At 43.9% G+C, this 25958-nt stretch overlaps 7 protein-coding genes across 13 annotated transcripts; 1 reads left to right on the forward strand and 6 right to left on the reverse strand.

The window, feature by feature from the left end:
* Positions 1–30: 30 nt before the first annotated feature.
* slc37a2 (solute carrier family 37 member 2) lies at positions 31–4520 on the reverse strand. Of its 3 annotated transcripts, none has more exons than XM_049742822.1 (18): positions 3968–4520; positions 3247–3328; positions 3091–3181; positions 2954–3032; positions 2748–2883; positions 2355–2431; positions 1714–1880; positions 1587–1651; positions 1395–1496; positions 1234–1324; positions 1104–1166; positions 944–1029; positions 831–879; positions 691–764; positions 554–632; positions 390–487; positions 260–324; positions 31–183 (listed from the first exon to the last, which is right to left on the reverse strand). In XM_049742822.1, exons 1-18 carry the CDS (start codon positions 4024–4026, stop codon positions 168–170), a joined length of 1479 nt encoding a protein of 492 aa, XP_049598779.1. In that variant the 5' UTR covers positions 4027–4520; the 3' UTR covers positions 31–167. The 3 variants fall into 3 exon arrangements, with proteins under 3 accessions (XP_049598779.1, XP_049598780.1, XP_049598778.1); XM_049742823.2 differs by having other exon boundaries at positions 1614–1651; positions 3968–4519; XM_049742821.2 differs by having other exon boundaries at positions 1395–1541; positions 1614–1651; positions 3968–4518.
* A 235-nt stretch (positions 4521–4755) lies between these two features.
* ccdc15 (coiled-coil domain containing 15) lies at positions 4756–7223 on the reverse strand. 4 transcript variants are annotated; one of them, XM_049742882.2, is made up of 10 exons: positions 6858–7220; positions 6600–6737; positions 6471–6527; positions 6282–6398; positions 6076–6198; positions 5661–5753; positions 5478–5581; positions 5189–5386; positions 4983–5131; positions 4756–4898 (listed from the first exon to the last, which is right to left on the reverse strand). In XM_049742882.2, the coding sequence occupies exons 1-10, from the start codon at positions 7020–7022 to the stop codon at positions 4849–4851; spliced, it is 1194 nt and encodes a 397-aa protein (XP_049598839.1). In that variant the 5' UTR covers positions 7023–7220; the 3' UTR covers positions 4756–4848. The 4 variants fall into 4 exon arrangements, with proteins under 4 accessions (XP_049598839.1, XP_049598840.1, XP_049598841.1 ...); XM_049742883.2 differs by having other exon boundaries at positions 6100–6198; positions 6858–7219; XM_049742884.2 differs by lacking the exon at positions 4756–4898 and having other exon boundaries at positions 4984–5131; positions 5648–5753; positions 6858–7223.
* A 107-nt stretch (positions 7224–7330) lies between these two features.
* On the reverse strand, positions 7331–9211 carry psmg1 (proteasome (prosome, macropain) assembly chaperone 1). Its single transcript, XM_049742936.2, has 7 exons — positions 9001–9211; positions 8542–8645; positions 8343–8476; positions 8200–8262; positions 7926–8124; positions 7699–7829; positions 7331–7474 (listed from the first exon to the last, which is right to left on the reverse strand). The coding sequence occupies exons 1-7, from the start codon at positions 9120–9122 to the stop codon at positions 7397–7399; spliced, it is 831 nt and encodes a 276-aa protein (XP_049598893.1). The 5' UTR covers positions 9123–9211; the 3' UTR covers positions 7331–7396.
* Positions 9212–9521: 310 nt separating this feature from the next.
* Positions 9522–10826, reverse strand: nhp2 (NHP2 ribonucleoprotein homolog (yeast)). The gene is made up of 4 exons (XM_049742983.2): positions 10527–10826; positions 10308–10377; positions 9905–10010; positions 9522–9827 (listed from the first exon to the last, which is right to left on the reverse strand). The coding sequence occupies exons 1-4, from the start codon at positions 10696–10698 to the stop codon at positions 9702–9704; spliced, it is 474 nt and encodes a 157-aa protein (XP_049598940.1). The 5' UTR covers positions 10699–10826; the 3' UTR covers positions 9522–9701.
* Positions 10827–11052: 226 nt separating this feature from the next.
* On the reverse strand, positions 11053–13334 carry LOC125982382 (hepatitis A virus cellular receptor 1 homolog). 2 transcript variants are annotated; one of them, XM_068653172.1, is made up of 7 exons: positions 13169–13334; positions 12488–12826; positions 12247–12327; positions 12045–12109; positions 11855–11939; positions 11702–11729; positions 11053–11344 (listed from the first exon to the last, which is right to left on the reverse strand). In XM_068653172.1, the coding sequence occupies exons 1-7, from the start codon at positions 13251–13253 to the stop codon at positions 11170–11172; spliced, it is 858 nt and encodes a 285-aa protein (XP_068509273.1). In that variant the 5' UTR covers positions 13254–13334; the 3' UTR covers positions 11053–11169. The 2 variants fall into 2 exon arrangements, with proteins under 2 accessions (XP_068509273.1, XP_049598881.1); XM_049742924.2 differs by having other exon boundaries at positions 11855–11942.
* A 158-nt stretch (positions 13335–13492) lies between these two features.
* Positions 13493–24668, reverse strand: LOC125982401 (hepatitis A virus cellular receptor 1 homolog). The gene is made up of 7 exons (XM_049742954.2): positions 24509–24668; positions 14737–14893; positions 14391–14580; positions 14183–14331; positions 13995–14128; positions 13821–13929; positions 13493–13679 (listed from the first exon to the last, which is right to left on the reverse strand). The coding sequence occupies exons 2-7, from the start codon at positions 14780–14782 to the stop codon at positions 13591–13593; spliced, it is 717 nt and encodes a 238-aa protein (XP_049598911.1). The 5' UTR covers positions 14783–14893; positions 24509–24668; the 3' UTR covers positions 13493–13590.
* LOC125982346 (alpha-1A adrenergic receptor) lies at positions 19724–25809 on the forward strand. The gene is made up of 5 exons (XM_049742859.1): positions 19724–20383; positions 21711–21962; positions 22023–22410; positions 24216–24337; positions 24407–25809. Exons 1-5 carry the CDS (start codon positions 20084–20086, stop codon positions 24701–24703), a joined length of 1359 nt encoding a protein of 452 aa, XP_049598816.1. The 5' UTR covers positions 19724–20083; the 3' UTR covers positions 24704–25809.
* The last annotated feature ends 149 nt before the right edge of the window (positions 25810–25958 follow it).

Below are 25958 nucleotides of genomic sequence, written 5' to 3' on the forward strand. Positions count from 1 at the left end.
GGAAATCCCCAATAACGACAGTAAAGCCAATTCTTGTATGTACACTTTACTGATAAAAGCATGGCAGAGTGAAGTTAGTCATTTAAAAAGTGTCTTGAGAGACAACGTTTTTGCTTGATGATAAGTCCCAGTTGGTGAAGAGCTGTTGTGACTGGTGTTTCCTCCATTTAAGTTTCCTTGTACCTGCAAAAAGACAACATGGATGAATTGACCTCGTAAACAAGCGATCTAGACTTGGCGCCGTTTCGGTACTGCTTACCCTCTGATTCTCGGGATGCGTCCGCACCAACCTTGAGCTTCCTTGTAAACGAGCCTGGCCAGAAACTGCACAACGAAACCCGTCAAGTCACGCTGTTTGCGTGTGTTGCAAGACAGATTTTCTTCCTTACCAAACAAGCCAGCACGTCGGCAAAGATGAGCATGTAGAAGACGTTGTTCCAGCCCGACGGCGAAATGAGCCCGGCCAAAAGAGGGCCCAGCGCCGCCCCTGCTCACGGCACCCGCATGGCGTTAATTTGACATCGATTTCCGAATGGGCGAGAAGATCTCTTACCCACTGATCCCGTTCCATCGATGATGGCTGTCACCGTGGACAAGGCCCTGGAGTTACCTCTCAGGCTCTCGTGCGTGCCCTGAAAAATTATTTTGATTGATAAAAAAATAGATGTCATAAAAAGTAAGAAATCTTACCAGGTCGGCAGATACGGCAGTGGTGATGAGGGCGTACGGCCCGTTGACCAAGCCCCCGCAAAGCAAGAGCATGCCTAAGGAAAAATCAATTTACTTTAAATCAAAATATTCATGGAGAATAGAAGATTTTTCTCTCTTACCAATTGTGGTGCCGAGGCTTCGTTGTCCGATGTGGTTGTAGAGGAAAAGCTGCGACGGGAAGGTTTGTTGATAATTCACGTTGATTGGTGATGACGTAAAATGTGATACTCACCATGGGTGCGGCGACGAGCAGCATGACGCAACACGTGGTGGCTCGTCCGCCGGTGTAGTCGGACACGAGGCCCGCCATGATGCCGCCTGGTGAAACAAGCAGCACCATAAAATCATATCAGGATGGGATTTTTTTTTTTTTTTTTTAACTCAGAACTTACCCACAATTCCTCCCACATCAAAAAGCGTAGACATGTCTCCGGCTTCTTTGGCCTCGAAATGAGCTGAAGGATATAGACCCGTGAATCAGGCTGGTCATAAGTGTGTGTGTGTGTGTGGTTGAATACCGACCAACGTTGGAGATGTAGAGCGGCAGCCAGTAGAGGAACGTGTAGCTGACGAGCTTGGCGAAGAGCAGACACAGCGAGAACTCCACCACGCCCTGCGGGACGCCAATCTCACGCTTGGGAAATACTCATCCATTGCTCAAATATTCTTGACGTTCAACTCACGGGTATGCTGAGGGCTCCGTAGAAGCTGATGGCCTCCGAGTGTCCGGCGGAGTTGTCGGGCGTGTCGACCACGACGGAACCGTTGGCCACGTGCGACGGACTCTGCAGGAGAGGCTCGGTCTCACCACTTTCATTTTCCGAGTCGTTCTGACGCACAAACACACACGTGCTGACACGGTTTGCTGTACGCACAATCTCGTCGGCCTTGTCGATGCTCACGTGATGCTGAGGAGGGCTGCAGTTGACGTCTTCGGGTTCTGGATGAAGGTGAAGGTTAGGAGGAGGGCCAGAACTCAGAGTCGGCGATTGAGGAACTCACTCTCGACCAGAAAGAAGAAGCAAAGGACGCCGGTGGAGGCGATGATGATGCCTGGCACGATGAAGGAGAGGCCCCACGCCGACGAGACGAAGACGCCGGCGATGAGCGAGCCCAGGATGTTCCCCACCGATGTATGAGAGTTCCACACGCCCATGATGAAGCCGCGCCTGGCGACAGACTTCAATTGCAATTGGGTCTCCACAACATGAATCCAACTTCATCTACGCAGGCTTTTAAGTGTTTCATTATTACAATGTCACAAAATGGTGGGCAAACTTTGGGGCAATTTAAAACTTCAATTGGTTAAAAAAAAAAAAAAAAGGCCGTCGCTCTTCTAGATGTCTGGACAGAGTGGAACTTCCTCCCAGGAATGGTGACTCAGCTCGTCCCAGTTTCCATCGTGTGAAACGAAAATTGCCAAGGTGGCCAAAACGTGCGGCTGTTGACTGACGAGAACATGAAACGTGTTCATTGCGATGTGAAACGCGGAGCGGCGTTGCTCGCCCGCACTTCTAGGAAGTAGCGCTTTTGCGCTTGGGGTGGGAATTTGTTAAGTCGCTGATGTGTCGAAATGCAGAGTCAGCACTAATTGGGTCGTGGATGGAGGAGGGGGGGAGGGGGGTGTCACTGGAGGTACTTACTTCCCTTTTCCGAACCAGTTCCCCACGCAGGCCACCACAGCCGGCCAGCCGGTAGTCTGCATCAAGCCGTTGAACACCTGCAGGGGGAGACGGTGGGGGCACAGATGAGTCCAGAAAAACAAAAAATCTGACTTTTGACCCTTCCTACTTATGCACTCAAGTGCAACCCCTGACTTGTGACTTCAGTCATGTGACTCAACAGCAGACACAAGTCAGCTGACAAAGACAGCCTTGACTGACTCAACTCTGGCCTTATCGAGCATATTTTTCCAAGATTCAAACGATCGGCTCGTCAGCACGAGGCCTGATCGTTTGAGTACTATACTAATGGTGAAAACAAAAATAAAAGATGTCTTCACATGAACTCATTTCGAGGTGTTCCTCACAACGTACCTGGATGACGGCGTAGTAGCCCAAGGAATGGATTTTCCAGTAGAACCCGAGGCCGAACAGACAGGTGAACAAGCCGCTCATCAGCATACCAAAACTCAGGTAGTAACGTAGCGGCAGGCGCTCCCCGAAAATCCCACTGCGGACACGGCCGGTACATATTTCTACTTTCCCTGCTTTCCGGAATTGACGGAAAGTTTCAAGCCAACCTGAAAAACATGCCGATGGCGTAGGCCACCAGGAAGGAGTTGTCCAACACCCCAAAGAGTGTCTTGTAGTTGTCCTGGTCTGGAGAGATAACACCGTGAGTGTCAAATAAAAAGTGTGTGTGTTATTTGGCACTCACCAAAAGGAGCCCAGTCGCACCAGGTGACATTGTTGGTGATGTTGATGTCGGCCGGGCGAATGACGCCGCTGCAGTTTCGATGGAGTTCGCTCTGGCAAAACACAGAGGTGGGTTCGCAAATGTGGGCGATCACACGCCGTAGGGTTTCTTAGCTACCTTGACGATGCTGATGGGTTTCCGAGACAGGTGGTAGGCGGTGTAGAAGAGGAAGGTGAGCAGCAGGATGAATCCTCGATACCTGGGCAGGAGGACATGGAGATTAAATAATCGTTATCATGAATGACACTTATTACGGTTGTGGTAATATGACAAATAAAAAATGTATAAAGATTTTTTTTTATGAAGAAAGGCTCCCTTTGTGTTCACTCTTCCTTTAACGAAACTGCATTACAAAAAGTGATTATTTATCAACGCCTCGTCATTCATTATCATACCATGCCGCCGCCCAAGCAGGATGAAACGATGTTCTTTTCGTGGTATAAAAGCCACAATTTGGTCACTAATTTCGGCCGAATTCTTTAAATACTACATATATCTTTATTTAGCCCAACCTATTGATTTTATAAAGGTGAAATTGGTGCTAGTAAGGAAGGAAGATGTATAAAAAGGACATTTCTTAACCGAGTCTGGTGCGATGGGATTCTCTAGCTGGTAAGGCAAGTAAAACCCCGAGGGCGAGAACAAACTATGACAGACATTGTCAAATATAAATAAGGAATTGTGTTTACTGCTGTGTATTGATTGTCTATATTGATGTAGTTAGGTAAATCGTTAAAAGCCCCGGGGAGATAAGGACAAGTCGTCCGTCCACTCCAGAGAATGAGACGTTCACAGACTGAAAAACTGTGGGGGGAAAAACATATTTTTGTAAACTCACCAACTATCCCGAGAAAAAGACGTGATGCAACGAATGCCGGGGGCCAGGGAAGCCTTCATAGTGGATGAAAAAAATTGTCGGGCGAAAAAATAAAAAACACTCAAATGCTTCTTCCAGTCATGATGAAAAGCGTCGATGAGACCGTGAAGGCACCACTGAGGTCAATAGGCTGCTTATTTGCGTGTTGTTACGATCGTATAATGAATTCTTCAGTGAAAATTAAAAAAACGGCTTACTTGTTTTGCTATGCTTTCAAAAAGTGACATTTAAGGCACTGCCCGAAGTGGGAAACTAATGCTAACTGCTACTAGAGGACAGAAGCGGCCACTGGGCTTCCTGGTGGGATTCGATGTCCGTCAACATCCAGACGACGTTCTCCATGGTGGCAGAGTTTAAATACGAGTCAGCCCGACCTCCAGAAGAATACCAACGCTTGCGAAAAAAAAAAACCTCCGACTTGATATGCAGCTGCGAGGAGTGCTTATTAATAGCGGTTGGTTATTCCACAAGATTTTCCAGACGGAGTCACGAACCGTCCCTGGCGACACGTGATCGGAGGAGGGTGACGTCACAACAAAGACAGGAAGTAGTCGAAGAGTCGCGAATTGTAAACAACTACAGAAAATAGAACACATTTTAATAAATAATTATAATTAAGTAGAGAATTTATTTTCTGGATGATTTTTGTGTATGAAGGTGGAGAAGTCTAATAAAAGGAAAGAATATAGAGTGACAAAGAATTATATACATTGATCTGACGATGGAATGATTTGAATTGGTCTCAAAGGTAGAGGATTAAAAAATATATTTTTTAATTATTTTGTGTAATTGGTTGAATTTTATGATTTAATGGTTGGTCTCCATCTCGTCAGTATTTTTTTTTACTTTAAATCCAAACTGGACACAGCTGCATGTAGTGCCTGCGCGTACTCTGCCAAGAGAACAATATTTTTGTTAGAGGGATTTTGCTTTTTTGTCACAAAGTCAGGTTAGTGTTATCGGCGACCGGCAGTACCTTTGGGATTGTTGTGGAAGACGCAATTGTTGGCGCAAGTGTCGGGGTGCGAGTCCCAGAAAGAGGACGCGCAGCAGCACAGTGGTGGCAGGTCCAACTTCTTGTCAGCCATTCGGTCCCGCACTTGGGATCTCAGAGCATCGATGTACCTGTACGCAAATCAATGGGGATTACACAATCGACAAGGACGGGTAACTCCTCATTACCTGGTGGTCACTTTCCCTTTCTCGGTTTCCCGTTTCCTCTTCTCACGATAGGCCGCTCTCTCTACGTCCTCCAGCTTGAGGCGCTCCAGGATGAGCATCTCTCGCTCCTCTAGGTGCTGCCGGACATGTGTGAGCTGCCGGGTACGCTCCAGCTGCCGCTCCTCTTCCAGGCGAGCCTTTTCCTTGTCCGCTTTGATCCTTCGGGGTGGGAGGTGTAAGAGTTTAATGAGCTTGAGAGACTCAACCACTTTGTTGTGAGGGATGATCAGGTGTTGCGTTCCGTCGTCACCTCGCTGTCTTCTTCAGGTGCTTCCGGTGCTGGTTGTGTTCTTTGACGCGCTGCCGCTCGATGTTCATGTAGTGGCGGCGGTGCATCAGGAACTGCAACTGGCGCTGTAAAATAAGAGATAAGTCGGTATTTTACCGATTTATTATTATTATTTTTTTTAAATGACTCACTATAGAACAGCACCTGTCTTCTCAACTCCTCCTGGTCCTGTAAAGTCCAAAGGATCTTGGAGATTCTCGAGTCAGACATCGCCGCGTCCCACTCGCATGCACTTGTCTGAAACCAGATTAGAATGTAGATTAGAATTCTGGCACGTTGATTTCATTTTGTGATTTCAGACTTTTGCAAAGCACATAAAAATTGCTACAATTGTAACTTCCTTTAAAAGGTGGATGTCAAAATCAAAATATCAAAGGGGATAAACACAACACGCTCTCTGACCTGATTGGAATTATTTAAAGAAAAGTGAAGTTCGAGGGTTATATTTAATGTCAGTTTGGAGATAAAGAGGAACTAAATGAGTCAAGACTATATTTTGTTCTCTTGATTCCTGGCGGACATGTTAATGTTTAAAATTGACACTTGTGGTTGAACACACCAAACTAGATTTGCAGCTGCTTACTGGGTGTCTAGGGTGGCTTCTGTATTCATCTTCCTCTTCATCATCATCTTCAAAATCCTCCTCCTCCTCCTCCTCCCTCAGGGCGTCGCATTCAGTCATCTATTGAGAACAATGGCAATTTGTTACCTCCCATGATTACCATTTAAAAGGAAATCATGGAAGTGGGGACACGTAACGCTCACATGTCTGGCGAGCGAGATCTTGGAGCTGTCTGTGGAAGACTCTGACGTCTCGTCCGTGGACTGGCTGGTCTGGCATGCTGCCAGTTTGAGTCGGACCTGTCTCGTACTGTCAAGGACCTGGAACAAAACATTTAAAAATCTTAAAAAGCATGTCACTTGTCAGAAAATCTGTCTCATCCTTAACTGTACCTCATTTATGTTTGCCTTTCCTGGCACACGTTTTGGGATTCCCATGTTAACAGAAGCCTGCACAAAATATTTGAAGATGCTGTTAGAATAGACACCTCATTTAATCACAATCCAAATTAACAACTTTACCAGTGAATGTACTTCCTGTCGCCTCCTCTTGCTGATTACCGCCACACGATGGCGCACTTGCGCTTGAAATCTTCGCAGGGTTTCTTCGTTCTCCCTCTGCTTCTCCGCCTGGAGTTCGTCAGTGTAAGAAGCCAAGTCCTAAAGGGGGATGTATTGATGTTTTTATCAAATTCAACGTTATAAAATATGAGGGGGGAAAAAATAAAGGCAATGCAGCCAAGTAACGGCTGCACTTGACAACAAGCTTCAAGCACTCACACACGGATGCTCTTCAAACTCTTCGCCATCCTCCACCCAGGCTCCCACGGCCACGATCGGCTGGTTCCGCTCGGCCAACATCTTGCTGAAGCTATACTCTTTCCCCCGCTTGTTGACAGCGATCTTCCGAGTCTTTTTCGCCGTTGTCGCCCGGTTAGCGAGCATTATCGTTGCTAAGAGATCACCAACTCTCGCGCAAGGAAACTCGCGAGTTTTGAGTTAAGCTTGTTTCATAAAATAGCATGAATGTTACGTTAACATCGATTTGTTAAATAAAGTAAATAATACAATTGTTAACTTACATCATTTTGTTTGTGTCAAAGCGACGTTAGAGATTTAAGTTTCGCTCGCTTCTTTTTTTGTTTGTGAGAATTGCAATGGCTCTCGGCTGCCCCTTACGGACTGGAGCCGCATTTCACCACAACTAAAGATCTAGGTCACATAATGCTTTATGACTGTAATGACGGCTCACACACGTTTTGTTCACATTTATTTTACGATTTAAAAAAAATAGCCCAAAATTTAGCACATACAAAGTTTCAGATGTAAAGATTACTCTGAGGGTCTCTGGTTCTGACAATCTTTCGGAGGGCATCTGAGCTTGGACAATGATCCAACTGAGAAGAGAAAGAGTGCAAAAGATTAGAATTTGAACACAATGAAACAATTCATAGATGTAGATCAAACCTTTTCAAGGAGCTGTTAGCAAATTAACTTCAGAGTTTTGGTCCATTTTAAGACCTCCCCATAATAATTAATTTATTCGCACATACTTTGAGCCCTTCTCAATTCTGTCGTTAGCCAAAAACGCAGAAACAAAGCTTATAGAAGCGCAAATAACCTTTATGGACGATCCAAGGTTGACGAGCACCGGTTTGTAGGTTTCCATGGTGACCGAGTCGGTGCCGATGACATCAGTGAAGCACTGGTAGACGACGGCGGGGATGCGGTGGACTTGGCAGTGGTTCAACACTAATTAATGAGCCAGTAGGACATAACTTTATCGTAAGGAAATGATTCCAAAACAATGCGCTACATTAAAGCATTACTGTTTGATGTCGGTGCTACCTGCAGCTGGCAGTCCAGTGAGAATGTTAGGCTGCTCTAAGGCCGGGCACACGGGCGGCCCGTTGAAGGTGGTCGTGTGGAGGGAGCGCAGGAAGGGAGCCGAGTGGCCGCCGAGGTACTCGGCGCTCTTGTAGTCTGCCACGGAGCTGTCCGACAGCACTGTCACGTGCAATTCTCTGTGCTGCAGGCAGTCCAACACCTGCAAGGAGTCAGACGCCACATAAAAATTCAGAAACGAGCATTTTGACAGTTTTACTTTTATCAAAATAAATACCTTTTCTGCCCACTGAAACTGCTGATCTTCAGCAACGTAGCACGTCAATTGGCAGATTAGAACCTAGAGAGGGAAAAAAAAACATTAACATGGATCAACTGAGGAGTGAATGGATGAAATGTAATTTTTTTTCGTTGCCTCACCGACGGCTCGTCCCTGTGTCGATAGAAGACGCACGACTGGTCACTGCTTCTTGGCCGGCTCCTCTCATTCCACACGGAAGCACGTCCCACCGCGTCCCATTTTTCCGAGGCGAGAACGTACACCGACAAAAACCCTGGCGGAGATGAGACATTAGGATCAAGTCTGCATGGGACAGTCCTGTTAGCATTGTGTGCTTACTGGAAGCGTTGTGTCCCACAGCAAGGATGAAATGAGAGCATGTCAGCTTGTCTCCGGTCTTCAGGGCATCACACACGGCGGGACTCCAATTGATGTGAACCTGCCTGATGAGGAATAAATAATTTAGAAAAAAGAAAAAACTGAGTATTTGCAAAGATTAACATTTGCGAATCACACAATTCTTTATAATTTAGCGACTTGATGATGCCTCAGCAAGTTTGTTTTGAAGGATGTGCACACTGATGTGTGATTTATCATTCATCTTCTTATGCAATGGATTGATTTTCATTACAGGGTTGCTGACTAAATTTAAATCACGTACGTAATATCGAGATATCTGGCTTTAATTTGTGGAAAAAAATTTGCGTCTTCTTGTCTGTGGTTTTGCAGCAATGGTTTCTGCTAATTCATACTATCGTCTCTCCCCACGCCAGTTAGGTTAGCTAGCCTCATGTGTACCTCTTTTCCTCGAGTTCTCTGCGGATTTGGGCGTCTTCTTCGTCCTCGTCGAGTTCCTCTTCGTCGTCTTCTTCCACAGCCCGAGAGAAAACAGACACAACCTCACCGAAAAACGTGGCCATTATTCAGCAAAAGTGATGTGAAATAAGTAGATGTAGCGACAATGTGCCGGACAGGAAGTACTTCCGGTCGTTTTCCGCAAGTATCTACCTTTTCAAAATAAGACTACTTGAAAATACACATTACCATTTAAACTAAAATATCGAATCAGTTTTACTTTTCAGGTATAATTTTGTTTTTTAGTTACAAGTTGCTTTGAGGTATAAAAATTGCATTTTACACATTTTATTTATTTTAACTCCAGTTCAGTACATTTGAAACTTTTCATGGATAATCTAAAAGTTATGACCTGCTTGTTGAGTTTCAGAAGCACCTCAGGCAAAAGCCAAATTGTGACAAATTAATTTCTAGACCTGGATTTCCTATTTTTGTTTGTATTAATCATAAAACAAATGAGTGTGGCAGGTGTGAATTAGTTTTATTTAAAAAGAAAAAAAAAAACAGTAATACTAATTCAGAAGTAGAAAAAAAAAAAAAAGCTGTCAAGATGTCAAATTAAATGTCCCGTCACTTTCCAACTCATTTCCAGCATTTGAACCGGAGGTGATGCATCGCTTGTCCCATTCGATGGATTGTGGAGCTCATAACGGCTTGGGCATGTTGGTCACCTCTTCCAGACACTCGTTGTACGCCTCCTGATAATCTTCGTGAGGTCTGATCATGATCACGCAGGTGGGCCTCTTGGAGCAGGCGGACGCGCCCAAGTCCTGCAGAGAAGTCAATAGATTAGCCACAAAGCCTTGAGTGGAAAGATGCTGTATTTATGTCACGAGGAGCGTCTCACCATTTTGGAAGGGATGTAGATATACGGCAGATTTTTGTCCTCGCACATAATCGGCAGGTGGCAGTAGACGTCGATGGGCAGCGTGTCGCCGGCTAACAACACGATGCTGAAGAAATAAAACATGAGAAAAATCCAGGGGGCAATTTCGATAACAGTAGCACCTCAATAGAATTGTTCAAATAAGAGCATTCCATATTGAACCAAAACACCAATGGTGCAGCAACACACATTACAACATGACAACACTATCAGACTTATATTTTTTCTATCCTCTGCAAACTTCTTCCAGTACTGTGTGTTTTTATTATACTGCTGGTGGTCAAGGTATGCATACACAAACTTTAAAATTCTGGTCATGATATTAGAATAAACCTGGGGACAGAACAAAGATAACATGGCTCACCCTTTCTCCCCTTTTCCAATGAACTTCTGAACTTCTTTCACTCCTCTGCGGATATTCTTCAATTTGGACGCTGCCACCATTTGAAACACAGTCATTATAAAAAATAAGACATCTGTCGTTATAGACGCATTGTTTACGACAGTGTCGCAACGTTTGCATCACCGCTCCATAAGGCGCGTCTAAAATGTGCAGAAAATAATATTGCAAGTTAAATCTTACCCTTTTTGACGCATTTGTAGAGTTTCTTGCTGAGCTTCCTTGTGGCAAGCGGCTGCGAGATGGCGTTCAGGTTGGCGACCAACTCTTGGTAAGTCTTCTCAGATTTTTGGTGACCGCCGGCCTCCGGTACCTCTTCGTCATTGGCCACCTTTTCCTTCTTCACTTTCGTCATGTTCGATCACCAAAAACAAGTATCGATCACCTTTGTTTAACTAATAAAGCCCGTTTACTTGCCGAGTCGGGTGAAGCTGGTTGGGAACGGAGGAAATCACATGTGCTTGTCTTCTTCGAAAACGGGGCTGGACAGAGTATACAGCGCCCCTATCGGATCGGAGAGTAAAAACATCGACAACAGCTTGCAACAAAAAAAGCGGTGGTTTTAAAATAAAATAAAATAAAATAAAATAAAATAAAATAAAATAAAATAAAATAAAATAAAATAAAATAAAATAAAATAAAATAAAGAAATTCAACAATACATAGAGTATACTATTTTCCATACATTTTGTGCTTTATATGCATACACTCTGTTTCAAAAGTGTTTTATTGTTTAAATGTACATGGGAGGGGTAAAAAAACTGCATTACTTGCAAGAGATGATTTTTAAATAATGCAAACAAAATGTTCTGATGAAGCCTGTCAGTCATCTGAGATCTCGCCGCAATGGCAATGCATAGGTGGTGGAAGCCGCAGGGTAAATAGTGTCATATTCGTTTGTGTCCATCTGGTAGATGTTGTCTGCGGCCGCAGCTTCGTGGTGGGAAGACGACAACGTAGAGCTGAAGTGCACCGAATGGACGGACGGATGCTGCTGATGACTGCAACACATATTCAGCAATTGCAAATCAGTTGATTCCATAGCTAAGTTAAAAGCAGTTGGTGTTGACCATTTAAAGAATGTGTTTTGCTACATTTTCAATAACTGGTGTCATTAGCCTGATAGCGTCATTGCCAGAGCTGAAAGAAAAGGTGAAGCTTTTTTTTTTTTTTTTTTTTACACTAGTTCACACTTCTTGCCCTGTCTGAGTTTCCTGAGCTGTTCTATACGATGTGACTCATTCTCCTGTCGGTCATGATGACTATATGTAACCTAAAAAATGCGGCACTTCTAAACCATGTATATAACGACAACACATGAAAAGCAGAAATGTGACAAACCACAACGGCAAACTTACATTTTGTTGCGGCGCTGCTTTCTTCTGCCTGAAGATAAAGACAAAAAAAGTTTCAATTCTGGGCTACATTTTCTTTCTTATGGCCTCTTTTACCTCTTTTCTAAGACAGATTAGGGCAAACAAAAAGTTATCTTTTTCTTTTAAGTCACCTACTGATAATAATGATGATGATAGCAGCACCAAGAAGAATCAGCCCAAAGAGGACACCCGTGGCAACTCCCCACGCTGGGACATCACGCTTCTGTATATGAAGACAAAATGTGAAAAGATTCAGAAAAACTGAAAAGAGATTCTTCTCAGTACATATGGTGTTTACAATCTGGGTCACACATAAATGTCTGACCTCGGTTTTGAAGCTGATTGAAGAGGAGGAAGTTTGGAGACCTTCTGAGGAGGTCATCTGAACAGCTAAAAGGAAGTGAAAGTGTTTTAGCCCAGCTGCGTCCGCCTTATATATATGTATATTTACATACAGATATTACGTGTTATTACATTTGCTTGCAGCAACTAATAGACAAGCTTTAAAAGTTTTAAAAGAAACTCACTCTGATTTGGAGTTTTTGTTGCAGATGGTGTGCTGATGCTCTTCGCATACGTGACAGTCTTTAAAGTTGTCGTTTGAGGGGCTGAAACAGAAAAAAATAATAATATTGAATGTTTCATAAATGAGGAGCAGCTACTTTTCATCATCAAATCCACATGTAGTGTGTCTGTATGATGGATATTATTTATTATTTAATTTACGGCAAGATAAGTGTTACAAGTTAGCTGGAATGACTTTCTCACCATCTTTTATGATCAGCTGGAAGTCGTGTTTCTCATCATTGAAGAGACCAGGGACCATCACCCGACAGCCGTACTTTCCAGCGTCCTCCTTCGTCACGTTCAGGATGGTCAGTGAAACGTCCCCGTTCTTCAGCTGGCCCAGAAGCTTGTACTTGCTGCTCTGTTGAGTCACTGTCGACCCGTTGGTCGCAACAATCTGGTCTTTGCAGCCCGTGAACGGTACATTTCCCCGTCCCCAGCAGGCATCCACAGGTCCGTGTTTGCGTATGTCATACTTGCATGTCAGCGTGACGTTCTGACCTACGATGGATGACTTGGACTTGGACTCGGAGTCACAGACTAAAGCACAGAAACACCCATTAAGCTCAGTTACTCAACACATTTTAGTAATGCAAAAGTGAGTTAAATAGCGTCATTTGGACAAAATTAGTCCTTTGACACCAACATTTTGCAGCTATATGCAAATACAACAAATGTTTCTAAAATAATTCGGATTATTTCTATTTGGAAGGCTTCACTTATTTGTCTAATGACAATAATATGAAACAATAAAATCCGTTAAAGTTCACTACAGACTTAATTTTGATAGTCCAAGCTGAACATTTTTTTTTACTCTGAAAAAACAATTAGAGGATGAAAAAAACACTGACATTTTTTTAAAAGAATATAAAAACAGGATACCTGTGAGGAGGCAACAGAAGAGCACTGCAATGAACCGTGTCCTCATTTTCTTGGCGGTCCCGGCCAGAATCATCAATATGATCATTCACGTCCGATGGAAGAATGAGATGAGCGTGCAGATGACTTGATGCGTGTGGTGATCTTTTTTTTTTTTTTTTTTTTTTAAATGATGACCTTTTAAGAATTGGCATATGACTTCATTTTTGTGGTCCAATCAGCTTCCTGTGTAACAAAGGCACTTGGGTTTCACTTCCTGATTGTTGTACTGTCACTTTTCTTAAAAAAAAGTTCAGTCTACTGGTTAAAAGAAAAGAAAAAAAGATGTACTATTTATGATTTTTTTTTAATTGATTTTGAGGCTGATTGCTCTCACTACATTTTCATTTTGACAGTCAAAACAAATCCAAAGGCTCCATTTGAGTCTAGAGAGCCACGTCGTCCTCCGCCGCTTCTGATTGGGTGTCACCGGTGTTACCGTCAATCGCTGCTTTCCGATTGGACCTCCACATTTCTGCAGCCAAAATCAAATGGCAAGAAAGAAACAATGTAAAATGAGAAAATGCAGTCTGTGTCGAGGAGCCCACGCTAAACTGAAATGTGCAATGGTTGAAATATCAAATAATTTCTAATTTTAATTTTGGCGTGTACTGACTGTAGGCCGCAGTCAGTATCACAGCCGGAATGAAGACGATGAAAGCCATCCTGATTGTGTTTCCGAGGAACATGGGCAGATTGTTGCCATCTTGTCTCCGAACGGGCCCCTGTTGCAGAGACGTCAGCAAAGCATCAAATTGGGCCATCTGCCTCCGAATTTTATTCCTCACACCTGAACACGGGCAACCGCCGGTCCGGTTGTGTCGTCGACCGTGCTGTCCCACAATATCTGCGTGACATCACTTCCTGTCCCTGCTTCCAAACTTCCACCTTGGGTAGTCGGCGGTGCGTTCAGGTTCCCGTCACCTAAAAGAATTTGAGGGTTAAGTATGTTTTGGATAAGTTTGATGATGAACCGACCTTTAATGACGATGAGGAACACGGAGAAGGTTTTGTCGTTGAAGAGTCCCGGCAGCTGAACCCGGCAGTGGTACAGGCCCGAGTCAGAAGAACGCACGTTATAGATGGAGAGAGCGGGCGGCCCGCTTGGGGTGGATGACAACGAGTACCTGCAGAAGGGGAGGAGAGGGGTAACCATGGAAACCATCACGTGGTTCAAAAGCGTTACCTGAACGAGCTCTTGTACGTGACCCGCGCGCCCGCCGCGTTGAGCAGCATGTTGTGGCAGGAGAAGACAGCCGGCTGGCCCCGCCCCCAGCAGACGTGCACGTCTCCCCGCTTGGCCGCCGCCACTCGGCACGGCAAGGCCACCCTCCGCCCGGCCACGCCCACCACCGTCTCCGCCGGACCCGCCCACACTGATGCAATAAAAATATGCATCAATTTTTTTTAAAAAATGTTTCTCTATATCTGACATGGTAAAAAAAATATATATATATCAGTTGATGTGTTTTAATGGATAGAAATTGTAAATTTTGCGGTAAATTCTCGAGTAATTTTTCGTCGGTACTCACCTGCGGCGACATAGGTGATGACGGAGAACCGGAGAAGCAGCAGCATGTTCACCGTTGCGCTCCCATGAGACGGACGGACCGACGAGGCAAGAGCCCAGCAGACGACTAAGTTTCGTCTCTTCCCTTTTCCATTCGATCTTATATTTAGAAGCAGTTTCTGTTGTCCAAAAAAAACAGGAATCGAAACACACGGAAAAAATAAACATCAGCTGCTTTCATTTCTGAAACTTCTGCCTGATCATCCGGAGGTGACAGGTCAGCCATTCTCATGATGGACTTCATTCCTATGAAATTAGATTTCTTCATCTGGAAAGACAAACACGACTTTATTGACTCATTGGACGTATGGACGAGCCGACCGACTCCCATGACATCAAATTGATATAATTATTTTACATTTAGAAAAAGCTTTGTAGAAGATAAAAAAACAACAACCCTAAATTGAACATCAGGAACATGCCATAATAAAATGACGCAAGTGACCTACATAATCCCAATTCAGGTTAAAGACGCAGATAACTAGAAGCTTCTGCGTCAACATGTGTGTGGCCGTGAATACAAAACAACACTCCGCCTAATTTGGACTCCGGAACATCATGTCGCCTGCCGTCACCTTTGGAAAAACAAAGCCCCCGCTGAGGAAGAGGAGGCGCATTGTAAAACCACGCCGTTACATCATCATCATTACCCAGGTTAACCTCTGACCTTCCAGCCGACAGGTGGTCGCCAGGACGACGGCCATGAAAGGCTCATCAGCAGTGGCGGAACTAAAGGGGGGGTTGGGGGTAATAATGCCTCCCCGCTGATATTGTTGGTTGGGTGTTCACAAAGTGCCTTTGAGTGTCATCTGAATACTAATCAGTCCGCCGACGTTTATGAGCGCTGCTTTTTTTTTTTTGGTCGCACGTCATTAGCATAGCCACCGGCGCGCGTTTGTTTGCGGGATGCTAATTTAGCCGGCAGCCAGTCAGACACGGAGGCTGTAATAAAAGAGACGAGAAAAGGGGGCAGATGGTGGAGAAGGAACAACGGGAGACGAGAAGATGGAACAGTACAGTCGGGCGCGAGACAGATTTACTGTGGCATGAAATATTTTTTAGAAGGTGATTTCGGAGGGTCTTTCGTTCTTATTGCTCAAATTGAAATCCTTTACAGTCGTGATTTTACGGCGGGGATTATCAAGCACTTTACATCAAAGTTGAGGTTAAAGCTACAGTCCAAACATCTGGATAAATGTCAAATAAAATCAAATTAACATCGGAGGTTTTATGCTAATTAGCGGTCAGTGCTAATTGCGGCTCAAGGCTGAATCTCCGTCACTCAGACTCAAACACGTGAAGAAGATAAAAAAATGAACGCAGCTGAAAAGTTCTCAGCGGGGATTAAAAATAGTTTGGGCCGATTGCGTGCTTGTGAGTGCGCGTGTGTGCTAATGTGCGTGTGTGCTATCTTTTTAAGGCAAAAAAACAAACCCACAGCTTCAAGCTGTTATTCAAGGCTCCATCTGGCCTCCTCTTCATCATCTCAACACCGACCCCCCCCCCCTTCCTCCTCCACCTGCCAAACATCAACAACATTATCCTCACCATGATCATCTACAAAAAGATCATTCAAAAGGCCAGATTTTTTTATTTTATTTTACTTGGCTAGGCTAACTTTGACTGTTTTTGTTTCAGAGGGCGAAGAGCCAATTTTGTAAGATGTTTTTGGGTCTGAATGAGAATTTTGTTGTCGTTCAGTGGCTTTAAAGAAATGTGGGAATGAATGAAAGTTACTTCTAGCTTTGCTTCCCTTGCAGTACGACACTTCTTAATCCTCAACCTCGTCCATCCATCAGCGGTCAAACTCCCGGCAGCTGCCCGAGCGAGCGCTCCCCGCCGACATAACTCAGCCCCGGCCGGGCCGGCGCAAGACAAACTGCCCCCGAGAGGGAAACACAACAAATAACTTTCGCGGCCGAGGGTTTATCCAAGAACGGAGGCTCGCGTCTCCGCCGACTGAGCGCAAGTATTGGGGGGGGGGGGGGGGGAGGCTAAATTTGGAGCTTGGTCCAGCAGGTATCTCCAAATTTGGTGGTATTAAATTTTCTTTCCTTTTTATTTTTTTGAACCTGAGATGTTCTTTTAGGACAGCACGCTGGAGAAGTGCTTTGGACAGTTTAACATGATTTTTTTTTTTTTTTTATCAGATGGATCAGCTAACAGCTAACTTCAAATCCAAGATGTTTAGATTCAGAAAACAGCTGGAAAGTATTTAAGCAAGTGAAAGACCTCTCAACTCCTCTCATCTCATCAGTACAGCACTAATATGAGTCATTCTTTGCAGAGGATAAAGAATATATGTTAAATATCATATGTCCAAATATTTGGTGCTCCAAGACAAATTTCAGGAGAAAAAAAAAATAAGCAGCTATATGGATGGATGGATTCCGCTTAACCAGTCTACCCTGCGTGAGCCGGCAAACATTCCCCAAAAGCGAAATGATTTAATCTTAATCAAAATCCAGAGCTGGAATGCACCCCTGCTCCCTTCTATGGAGGCGAGTTGGAGCTTCGCTTGAACGATACGACACGTCGCCTCTGACAGAGCGCCTGACGTCTGATGCGTTTATGCGGCAGTAACAAATATCCGGTAATGGCTTCAGACATAAACAGTAAAAAGCAGTAAAAGCTCCATTTGACCTCTGTGTGTGTCTGTGTGTGTGTGTGTGATTGTCTGCGAGACAGTCGGCGCTCTTCGGTTGCTCTGCTTCAACCTTAGAAATAAATAACTAAATATGTAACTGAGCTGGCTGTTTCTCCAAAAACTGGAAACCAACCGGACAGGTCCATAAACACTCTTGTCCTCATGGGGGTCACGTCTGGACAAGTCTTCAGCGAACCCGATAGACGTTTTTTTTGTCATTATTTGCATTATGTAAATCCGCCGCAGGCAAACATCAAACAGCGATAAAGTGCCGAAATAATGGCGTTAATTTGTCTGTTCGAAAACACTTGGCCTGACGACAGACGCTTCGGTACCATGGCAACGCTGCGGGCCGTGGGAACACGTCGTTCGCAAACCCATTCGGATCCCCTTGAAAAAAAAAAAAAAGCCCAAAAATCACATCATCTCAAGAATTCATATTTTTGATGAATGAGATGATTCACATGCTTGATAAGCCGCCAAAGGCGAGCTGTATTATAAACTGTCTGGCCAAAATATTAGGAACACCAGGACAATCTCTCAACTCCATTTTCTGCAAAACGGACACCTTAAAGACAAAATATGTAAAACCAAATCTAATAAAAGTCTGCTAGCTTAATGCTAACATAACGCGACAAAAACAACAGCCATTATTAGCATCTTTCGTTCCGCTGCGGCTGTTTGATTGTCTTTTATCGGAATGTGAAAGTGGTACCTACAGCGAAGCGGCCAACAAGCGCAAGCGTATGAATTTATTCAATTATGATAAAGCGGATAGCTGCGGCGGAATATTGAGCAGCGTCCAAGATGCATTGGCAGGCAGAGCAGGCTTGTTGAGGCCTATGGCTTATTGAACAGATAAACACGTACACAACTTCTCTCGTGTGTGTGTGTTGTGGTGTTTTATCAAAGAAGCGCCTCAAGCAAACTTGCTCATGACACGTTTGAGAAATGAGCTATCGGTGGAAGCTGCTATCAGCGCAAGACACTCGACGAGGGGAACAGTAAACACCACCACGGGGTGACAATTAGCCGAACGGCCAAGCTGTCATGGCGGCCGAGTCTTTACACAAAACAATTTACTCTTGTGAGCATTTGGAAGGGGTTCGGATTTGTTGATGCTGCTGCGTGTGTGGTAAAGTAGCGGCAGTAAAGTCTTCCATCAATCTGTGAACATCTTGAAAATGGGAGTTGGCTCAAGTGTTGCTCTGAGCAGTTAAACAAAAGAGCTGGGTGTAATAAAAGACTACCCCCTACAGGTCAGGATTGGAATTTTTTTTTGGATTGATTTCAAAGCTACACAGTGAACTTGAATGTTAGCCAGGAGTTCTCAGTGGTCCATGTTTCTCCAATGTGTTGGGGTGAAGGTGAGATTTTTTTTTGAATTCCAGTGTATAAATGCAGTGGAGCGTGGCAAGCTTGATGAGGAAACCACTTTACAGCCCGCTATGTTATCTGACAAATGATGACAGCAGCTTTGTTGTTAAGCTTGCCTGGGCGGATGGATGGTTGCTGCAGCCACAGCCGCTAAATCAGTCTCCTCCTCCTCCTCCTCCGCCTTGATCCACTGTTGTAATTTAACAATGCAGCTACTTTCTTTAAGGAAAAGGAGGAAAAAGGACTCGTCAATGTCCCCATGGTGAAGGAATGACAAATGGTACATGACATGTGCAGGCTGTGCAGAAATATGCCATTATAAGAAATTAATGGAGTAATGATGTGATGAGATAAATGGCTTGATTTTTTAAAAAAGAATTAAAACGGGTTAAAAATGCAAAAAAATATATAATAATGCACAATAAATGTAAATAAATAAATAAATAAATGTCGTTGTAAATGAGAAAGTGTTCTCAATTGGCTTACCTGGTAAAACATTGAATTAAAAAAAATTAATTAATACATCAAAACTGTTTTTAAACTTTTCTTGCATTCACAACACAAAGCCTATTTAGAATTTTTTTGTATTTGATATGTTTTATAAAAGTAAAAAATGAAAGTAATTTTAGGGGTTAAAAAAACAGTTATATGAATGCAACAAATATTACACGGCTGATAATGTCATGTTTGAAATACTGCTTTAACCTTTCCACTTAATTAGCTTTTTTTTTTTAACATCCATGCTTGCCTTTCGATCTGATTTCACGACTTCATCTCCTACAGTATATTCAATTTGAAATATGTGAAAATGAAAGGTCAAAAGACCACGAACAATTTGCAACGAGGGCCTGCATTTTTATGACTTCATTATGCGCCAATGCATGTTTGCGCCAAAACATTTCCAACGCACAGTGCAGCTTGAGAGGCTGCGCGATGGAGATGTCCACTCGAGTGAAGGATGCTGCAGGTTGGAGAGGAGGGGGGGTGTTTTTTTTTTCCTCCTCTCTTCTTTTCTATCTCCTCCTCTCGTCGGAACTTTCCCACATTAAAACACTTGGACCATAAAAGGACAGACGGCATAGTGACCCGCCACTGAATCAGCACTTTTGTAGCCGAGGTGGAGCTCCGGCAGCCCGGCCAGGAGTGTGACCGATCACCCAGGGGGAAGGTGGACCGCCAGACTCTCACTTTTCCCGGATAATAACCCAAAACAACCGGATTCCTGCGCTTTCGCCTCCACAAGATTACATTTTTATCTTCTGGTGGTCCGACTTTGCCTGGCATCATGAGCTTGTGGACGAACAGCTCCTTGGAGCCTTTAGTCGGCTCGCAGGCGCCTCCGGCGGACTCGAACGCCACGGGCAACCGCAGCAAGCACGCCCCGCCGGAATTGAGCCGGGCCGTGCCGGTGGGTATGGTGCTGGCTTCGTTCATCGCTTTCGCCATCGTGGGCAACCTGCTGGTCATCTTGTCGGTGGTATGCAACCGCCACCTGCGCACGCCCACCAACTACTTCATCATCAATCTGGCCATTGCCGATCTGCTACTCAGCACCACCGTGCTCCCCGTGTCCGCCACGCTCGAGGTGAGACGGCTGACTCGACAGAAGAACCAACTTACTTGCAAATTATGACTTCTCAAACCTTCTAGATCACTTTTTAAAAAAAACTTTCTCCATGTGACACCATTATGAAAAGCGGTTGAAATTACAGAAGTGTAGTAGGCCCAAGTGTTCATCAAAAATCAATGCACAGATATTTAAAATAGATAAATATAGATATATATTATAGATATTTATATATTTTTATATATAAAAAAATGCACTTACATGAGTCATTTCAATAGTATTGCACAAAAAAATCCTCCTAACGCAAAAGAAATTAAAGTAGTCTTAAATGTTTTGCACACGGCTGAACTTGTGGCTTGGTTGTATTTATTGTTTTAAATTAACAGTTAAGTTATTTTGTTTATTTGCTATTATTTCTATTTTTAATTTTGAAATGATTGTATTTCTAATTTTTATTATTTTTTCTCTCTCCAAATTACACCTACTTTTAAAACGATTATTACCCCAGCAGCCTTTATAGGCGCGAGATCAACTAGTGGGGCCTGAATTTATTGCGCCCTCTGCTGGCTTATCAGAAGTACTGTTGAGTTACTCAACTTCCTGCTCTCCATTTTGGTCTTCCATAGTTATCATGCATGTTTTTTGGAATGTGGAGAGCACAAGAAGAATATACAAACTACACACTGTGATTTCCCTTTAATTTTTTTTTTTTTTTTGCTATGTCTCATTTCATAGAGGCCAAAATCTTCGAGCACCCCCACACTCTTCCTATGTCGCAGTGCAGTTTCAAACCACTGCATCCACAAAACCCAAAGCTGCCAACAGTGACAAAATGAGCCCTTGCACCCTATTTGTCATGTCCCGGCCTCCAAACGATCATCAAACTTTTATGCCAAACACCAACCTCACTGGACAACGTAGGCAAAAAAAAAAAAAATCTATGTGATTATCACATCCACCATCTGTCGAGGAAACCTGCTCAATTTGTGGCTCAATCGGGACACTTCCCTAGTGGAGATTCATAAAACCTTGGTATATTCCTCAAAATTATCCTTCGAACCAACATGGCTGGCTTCTTAATCAATTTCACTGTTCCGTTTTTATACGTCTTGATATGATGTACACCCAATTTCATATCAATCGGGGACTCTGTTTTTCTAACTTTCCACATGTACTTCAAAATCTTTGAGCAAAACCACCTAGTTAGAAAATTTAACAAGCATATATTCTTTATCATCTGCAAAAAATGACTTTAGTTCAGCTTAGTTGCAGTATGTTTATATATTATACTGCCCCCTTGTGGCCAAGGCACCACCAAACCAAAAAATGCCAATTTTTTTCACAGATTCTGGACTACTGGGTCTTCGGCCGCATCTTCTGTGACATTTGGGCGGCGGTGGACGTCCTGTGCTGCACGGCGTCCATCATGTCTCTCTGCGTTATCTCCATCGACCGTTACGTCGGCGTGCGCTACCCGCTGCAGTACCCGGTCATCGTGACGGAGCAGCGTGCTCTTCTCGCCATGCTGGGCGTTTGGATCCTGGCCATCGTCATCTCCATCGGGCCGCTCCTCGGATGGAAGCAGCCGCCGTCGCAGGTGGGTGTGTCCAAGCTCTTGTACGTTCATTGGGAGTGATCTACTCCATCCATCCCGCAGGATGACACAGATTGCGTGATCACCGAGGAGCCTTTCTACGCCCTCTTCTCCTCGCTGGGTTCCTTCTACATCCCGCTGGCTGTCATCCTAGCTATGTACTGTCGCGTCTACGTGGTAGCAAAGCGCACCACGAAGAACCTGGAAGCTGGCGTGATGAAGGAACGGCAGCAAGACTCCAATGAGCTGACTCTCAGGATCCACTGCCGCAATCAGCAGATCCAGGATTTGTGCAAGGCCGGAAGCGGAGGAGCAAGCTCCACCGGACGCAGCAATCTGACCGTCAAGCTGCTCAAGTTCTCCAGGGAGAAGAAAGCTGCCAAGACGCTAGGCGTGGTGGTGGGGATGTTCATCTTGTGCTGGCTGCCCTTCTTCCTGGCCCTTCCTATCAGTACGTAGCTCTCATCTTCAAGCATTTGAAGTTTGGGGTAACATTGCGTAACATCTGCTTCTATTTAAGATTCCCCCCTCGCCTATTTTTTTTTTTTTTTATGATTATGATCTACTAAAACATGAGATAGCCAGAAGCTCTCCGCTACGTAAACATACGCCTTCAGAGTTAGTTCTGCAATGTGATAACAAAACTAATTCAGACACGGAGATTTACACCAGCGCACGATCTTCGAAAAAAAAAAAAAAAAACATTTACAGGGTTTTCTCTATTAGCGTTATAACTCACTGAATATTTGATAGTCGAGTCGATGTAACGATTATGAAAAAGCAATAAAACAGGCTATATAGTAGTAAAGATTAACCATAAAATGCTTTTATTTAAAAATATTTTTTCCAAAACTTTATCTATAAATGTCGGAAAACTTTAGGACGGAATACATTATTCATCATATTTATATTTATTTATCTATCGTCCAGGCGCTTAAAATTGCTTTATAGCTACGCTTTGACCTCTGCTGCGGTTTTAGTGCTGAGTTGCTCTGGTGGTGCCTCGTTTCTGCTGAGTCGTGAACTGCTTTTGGGGCTCAATAAAACTGCGCTCGGGATGAAAAAAAAAAAAAAAAAGAAAGGAAGACCAAAAAAAAGTTTCCACTATTAAAAGAAAACGTCAATTTAAATGATGGCGGCATAAACCGAAAACATATGGCATGGGCGATTTTACGACTTGAAGTTTATTGAGGTGGAGCTCGGTGATGCTCATTTTCAGATGTGCTAAACATTTAATGGAATATTTTAAGACGGGCTTTCAGGCCAAACGTTTTGAGTAGGACAGATTGAGCTAAATGAAGTTGAATGAAAATAGATAGCTTGATGCTACAGTTAGCATCATACATTGCATTTCCTTGAGAAGAATGCTAATGTTGACATGAAGGCTGGAACCCCCAAAATGAAGCTAAAATAGAAATTGCCAAACTTGGGTTAGGATGACAGTGATGCATGATGGGAAGATGATGGCCACACACTCGTTATGGTGGCGGGCGGCTGCTTTTTGCGTTCGGCATATATAGTCAGAGATAGCAGGCGGAGATACAAGATGGCCTTACAAGTCCATGTCGGAGGAGAACAAATTCATCTCGCAAGAGATCTCTTATCTAGGAAAAATAAAATACCCATCCGAGGCAAATCCCGGAAATCCCAGCAAAGTCTCCGACATGCACCTGCCTCACCAAAGGGATTTGGACCTGGTGGACTAACATCTAAACTGGATGAGAAGATTCTTAGGGATGATAATGATGTTGGAAGCAAATACTCCCTCTAGTGGCGAGAACTCTCCACTGCACCATTTTATCGTCTTCCATTGCTAATCTGCTCCTAGCATATGGCAGCTAGCCAGTTGGCTAACAGTCAACATCTTCACTCAATGTTCCTTCTTGTCGAACAGATGGACTCAAATGTGTCATTGATTCCTGGGGGTCACCAAAAAACAACTCAATATCAATTCGGGCCAATGTTCTCGGGCAATCAGACAGCAGTCACCTCTTGTGTTATCCAATTCAAATAACTGCTGAAGGTCCAAAAACACACTATGGAATATCAATTATGAACTTTTCCATTGCAGAAGAAAAATGGAAAGTACAAAACTTACCTCCTCAAAAAGAATAAACAAAATTAGCCAGTTAGCATGAGAAGCTAACATAGCAGTTGACCTTTTCACTCAAATTTGACATGTCAGGCTCTCAACCTTTAATGTAACACCAAAATCTCCACAGATCTTCTCAAATTTGATTCTTCTGTGTGTTTCAGGCTCTTTTAACAAAAATCTGCGTCCACCCAAAACCTTCTTTAAGGTGATTTTCTGGCTTGGCTACTTCAACAGTTGCTTGAACCCCATCATCTACCCCTGCTACAGTCGTGAGTTTAAGCAGGTATGAAGCCGCTTTGGCAACTATTTTGCATAATAACAAATTATTCGAAGCACTGCAATTTAATTCCAGGCCTTCATCCGGATCCTCCGCTGCCGGTGGAAGCGGAAGCGCCAGGGGTGGCAAGCGTACTACAACTACCGCTGCCAGCAAGGCTCCAACAACTCGTCCTACCTGAATGGCAGCCAGCAGACGTTGTCCTCCATCAGCCACAGCCCGCGATGCGTCGCCCCCAAACCGCAACCTTGGTCCTCCAACACCGGCCGTAACCTCCTCCCTGGATCGGACGAACGGGCGCCGCGGTCGGGCCCGGTTTCTCCGCTTGTCACGGAAGCTGGTGGACGAGACAGGGGTGTGAAAAAGCAGTAAGGAGCGATGGGGAAGTGCAGCATTTCAACGAGCAGAACGACGGCTGCTTTGGATGTTAAACATCATGGAGCAACACAACATCTGACACCTTGGGTGCTTCGAAGATGATTCGATTGACCTTCCGTCACACAGCGTGTTGTGTTTTCTTGTAATCATATTTATTAACGGGCACACGGTGGACTGGCCTGAAGGCAGCGGATTTCCATGCCCAGTAGACCTTTTCTTGCAGGAGAGTGGTTGCCACAGTTCTGAGGAGAAATTAGACACTCAACTCGGGCCTTGCATGTTCTCCCTTGAGTGTTTTTTTTTTCCTCACCAAAAAGTCAGATGGGATAAGCTCTATAGATAGCGTCTGTATAAGGATGGATGGATGGACTGTTAATGAAGCACATTTATGGAGGTCCGGATTTCTCTTCTTGTGTTCTAAAATGTATCTTAACACAAAAAGCGCGTCCATGTTCTGCCTGAGTGAAGGAAGAGCAGAGAAGCATTGGCTGGTTGAGCCTCCTCATGTGCCAAGTCCCGCCTCTTGCTCGCCGACTGAAAAAGTCGAGTCGTTGTCACGGCTTGCTCTGAACTTAAGCGAGAAAGCCACCATGGCAGAAGAACCACCAGCGACAGGATCGGCTTGATATATTCTCAAAAATACACAAAGGCTCTTTTTAGCGCTATCTACTCAAGAGGTTTTTGTTTTTGGACACTGATTAAAATGAAGGGTTAACAATATTGTTGTTTTAAAATAATAATTATAAAATGATTTTACCTGAACGGCAGTCACAAGGCACTCATGGGAATGATTCTAGGTGCATTTTGATATGTGGGATTGGGGAATTATTTAAAAGATATATCTCAGTACAAGTTGCTTGTAACTAAATATAACAAAATGGCTTCTCTATAATAAAGTGCACCTCAGGATTCACGTCACTTTTTCTTCATTTCCCAGTGATTATAAATCTGCAGAAAACTAGAAAAAGTCATAATTCACGTTGCCATTTGCACTTTTTTGTTTCTCTGCACTACAATTTTGAATGACGCTCTGCACTTCGCCCATATTATTTTGTGTTGATTTTTTTTTTCCCTCGGAAACAAAATAAATAATTAAAATAATAGCCAATAAAGATTATATTCTGCTGTTTTTCCTTCTCCCTTAAACGGTACGCAACTGTCAGTTTTCATTTGCATTCAATTTAACCGCGCAATATTTGAAAATTTTATAAAAGCGCGGCGACTTCCTCTTCCACGCCCACTATTTCGA

This window comes from Syngnathus scovelli, chromosome 15 (assembly GCF_024217435.2).
Source record: "Syngnathus scovelli strain Florida chromosome 15, RoL_Ssco_1.2, whole genome shotgun sequence".
Lineage (NCBI taxonomy): Eukaryota > Metazoa > Chordata > Actinopteri > Syngnathiformes > Syngnathidae > Syngnathus > Syngnathus scovelli.

Excerpts from the sequence above, each read along its gene's own strand:
- nhp2 (XM_049742983.2), bottom strand. The coding sequence starts at position 10,698 with ATGACGAAAGTGAAGAAGGAAAAGGTGGCCAATGACGAAGAGGTACCG. Across the intron at positions 10,378-10,526 it reads CTACAAATGCGTCAAAAAGG|CGTCCAAATTGAAGAATATC; the intron begins GTAAGATTTAAC and ends AAATGGTGGCAG. Across the intron at positions 9,828-9,904 it reads TCTACATCCCTTCCAAAATG|GACTTGGGCGCGTCCGCCTG; the intron begins GTGAGACGCTCC and ends ACTTCTCTGCAG.
- LOC125982401 (XM_049742954.2), bottom strand. The coding sequence starts at position 14,782 with ATGCTGCTGCTTCTCCGGTTCTCCGTCATCACCTATGTCGCCGCAG. Across the intron at positions 14,129-14,182 it reads GTTCCTCATCGTCATTAAAG|GTGACGGGAACCTGAACGCA; the intron begins GTCGGTTCATCA and ends AAATTCTTTTAG. Across the intron at positions 13,930-13,994 it reads CGGCGGTTGCCCGTGTTCAG|GGGCCCGTTCGGAGACAAGA; the intron begins GTGTGAGGAATA and ends TCTCTGCAACAG.
- ccdc15 (XM_049742882.2), bottom strand. The coding sequence starts at position 7,022 with ATGCTCGCTAACCGGGCGACAACGGCGAAAAAGACTCGGAAGATCGCT. Across the intron at positions 6,199-6,281 it reads AGATCTCGCTCGCCAGACAT|ATGACTGAATGCGACGCCCT; the intron begins GTGAGCGTTACG and ends TGTTCTCAATAG. Across the intron at positions 5,582-5,660 it reads AGGAGGAGTTGAGAAGACAG|CGCCAGTTGCAGTTCCTGAT; the intron begins GTGCTGTTCTAT and ends CTTATTTTACAG.
- LOC125982382 (XM_049742924.2), bottom strand. The coding sequence starts at position 13,253 with ATGATCATATTGATGATTCTGGCCGGGACCGCCAAGAAAATGAGGACA. Across the intron at positions 12,328-12,487 it reads CCAGCTGATCATAAAAGATG|CCCCTCAAACGACAACTTTA; the intron begins GTGAGAAAGTCA and ends TTTCTGTTTCAG. Across the intron at positions 11,943-12,044 it reads CAATCAGCTTCAAAACCGAG|AAGCGTGATGTCCCAGCGTG; the intron begins GTCAGACATTTA and ends CTTCATATACAG.
- psmg1 (XM_049742936.2), bottom strand. The coding sequence starts at position 9,122 with ATGGCCACGTTTTTCGGTGAGGTTGTGTCTGTTTTCTCTCGGGCTGTG. Across the intron at positions 8,477-8,541 it reads TGTGGGACACAACGCTTCCA|GGTTTTTGTCGGTGTACGTT; the intron begins GTAAGCACACAA and ends CATCTCCGCCAG. Across the intron at positions 8,125-8,199 it reads AGTTTCAGTGGGCAGAAAAG|GTGTTGGACTGCCTGCAGCA; the intron begins GTATTTATTTTG and ends GACTCCTTGCAG.
- slc37a2 (XM_049742821.2), bottom strand. The coding sequence starts at position 4,026 with ATGAAGGCTTCCCTGGCCCCCGGCATTCGTTGCATCACGTCTTTTTCT. Across the intron at positions 2,884-2,953 it reads GCCATCGGCATGTTTTTCAG|TGGGATTTTCGGGGAGCGCC; the intron begins GTTGGCTTGAAA and ends CCGTGTCCGCAG. Across the intron at positions 880-943 it reads TGCTCGTCGCCGCACCCATG|CTTTTCCTCTACAACCACAT; the intron begins GTGAGTATCACA and ends TTCCCGTCGCAG.
- LOC125982346 (XM_049742859.1), top strand. The coding sequence starts at position 20,084 with ATGAGCTTGTGGACGAACAGCTCCTTGGAGCCTTTAGTCGGCTCGCAG. Across the intron at positions 21,963-22,022 it reads GGAAGCAGCCGCCGTCGCAG|GATGACACAGATTGCGTGAT; the intron begins GTGGGTGTGTCC and ends TCCATCCCGCAG. Across the intron at positions 22,411-24,215 it reads CTTCCTGGCCCTTCCTATCA|GCTCTTTTAACAAAAATCTG; the intron begins GTACGTAGCTCT and ends TGTGTGTTTCAG.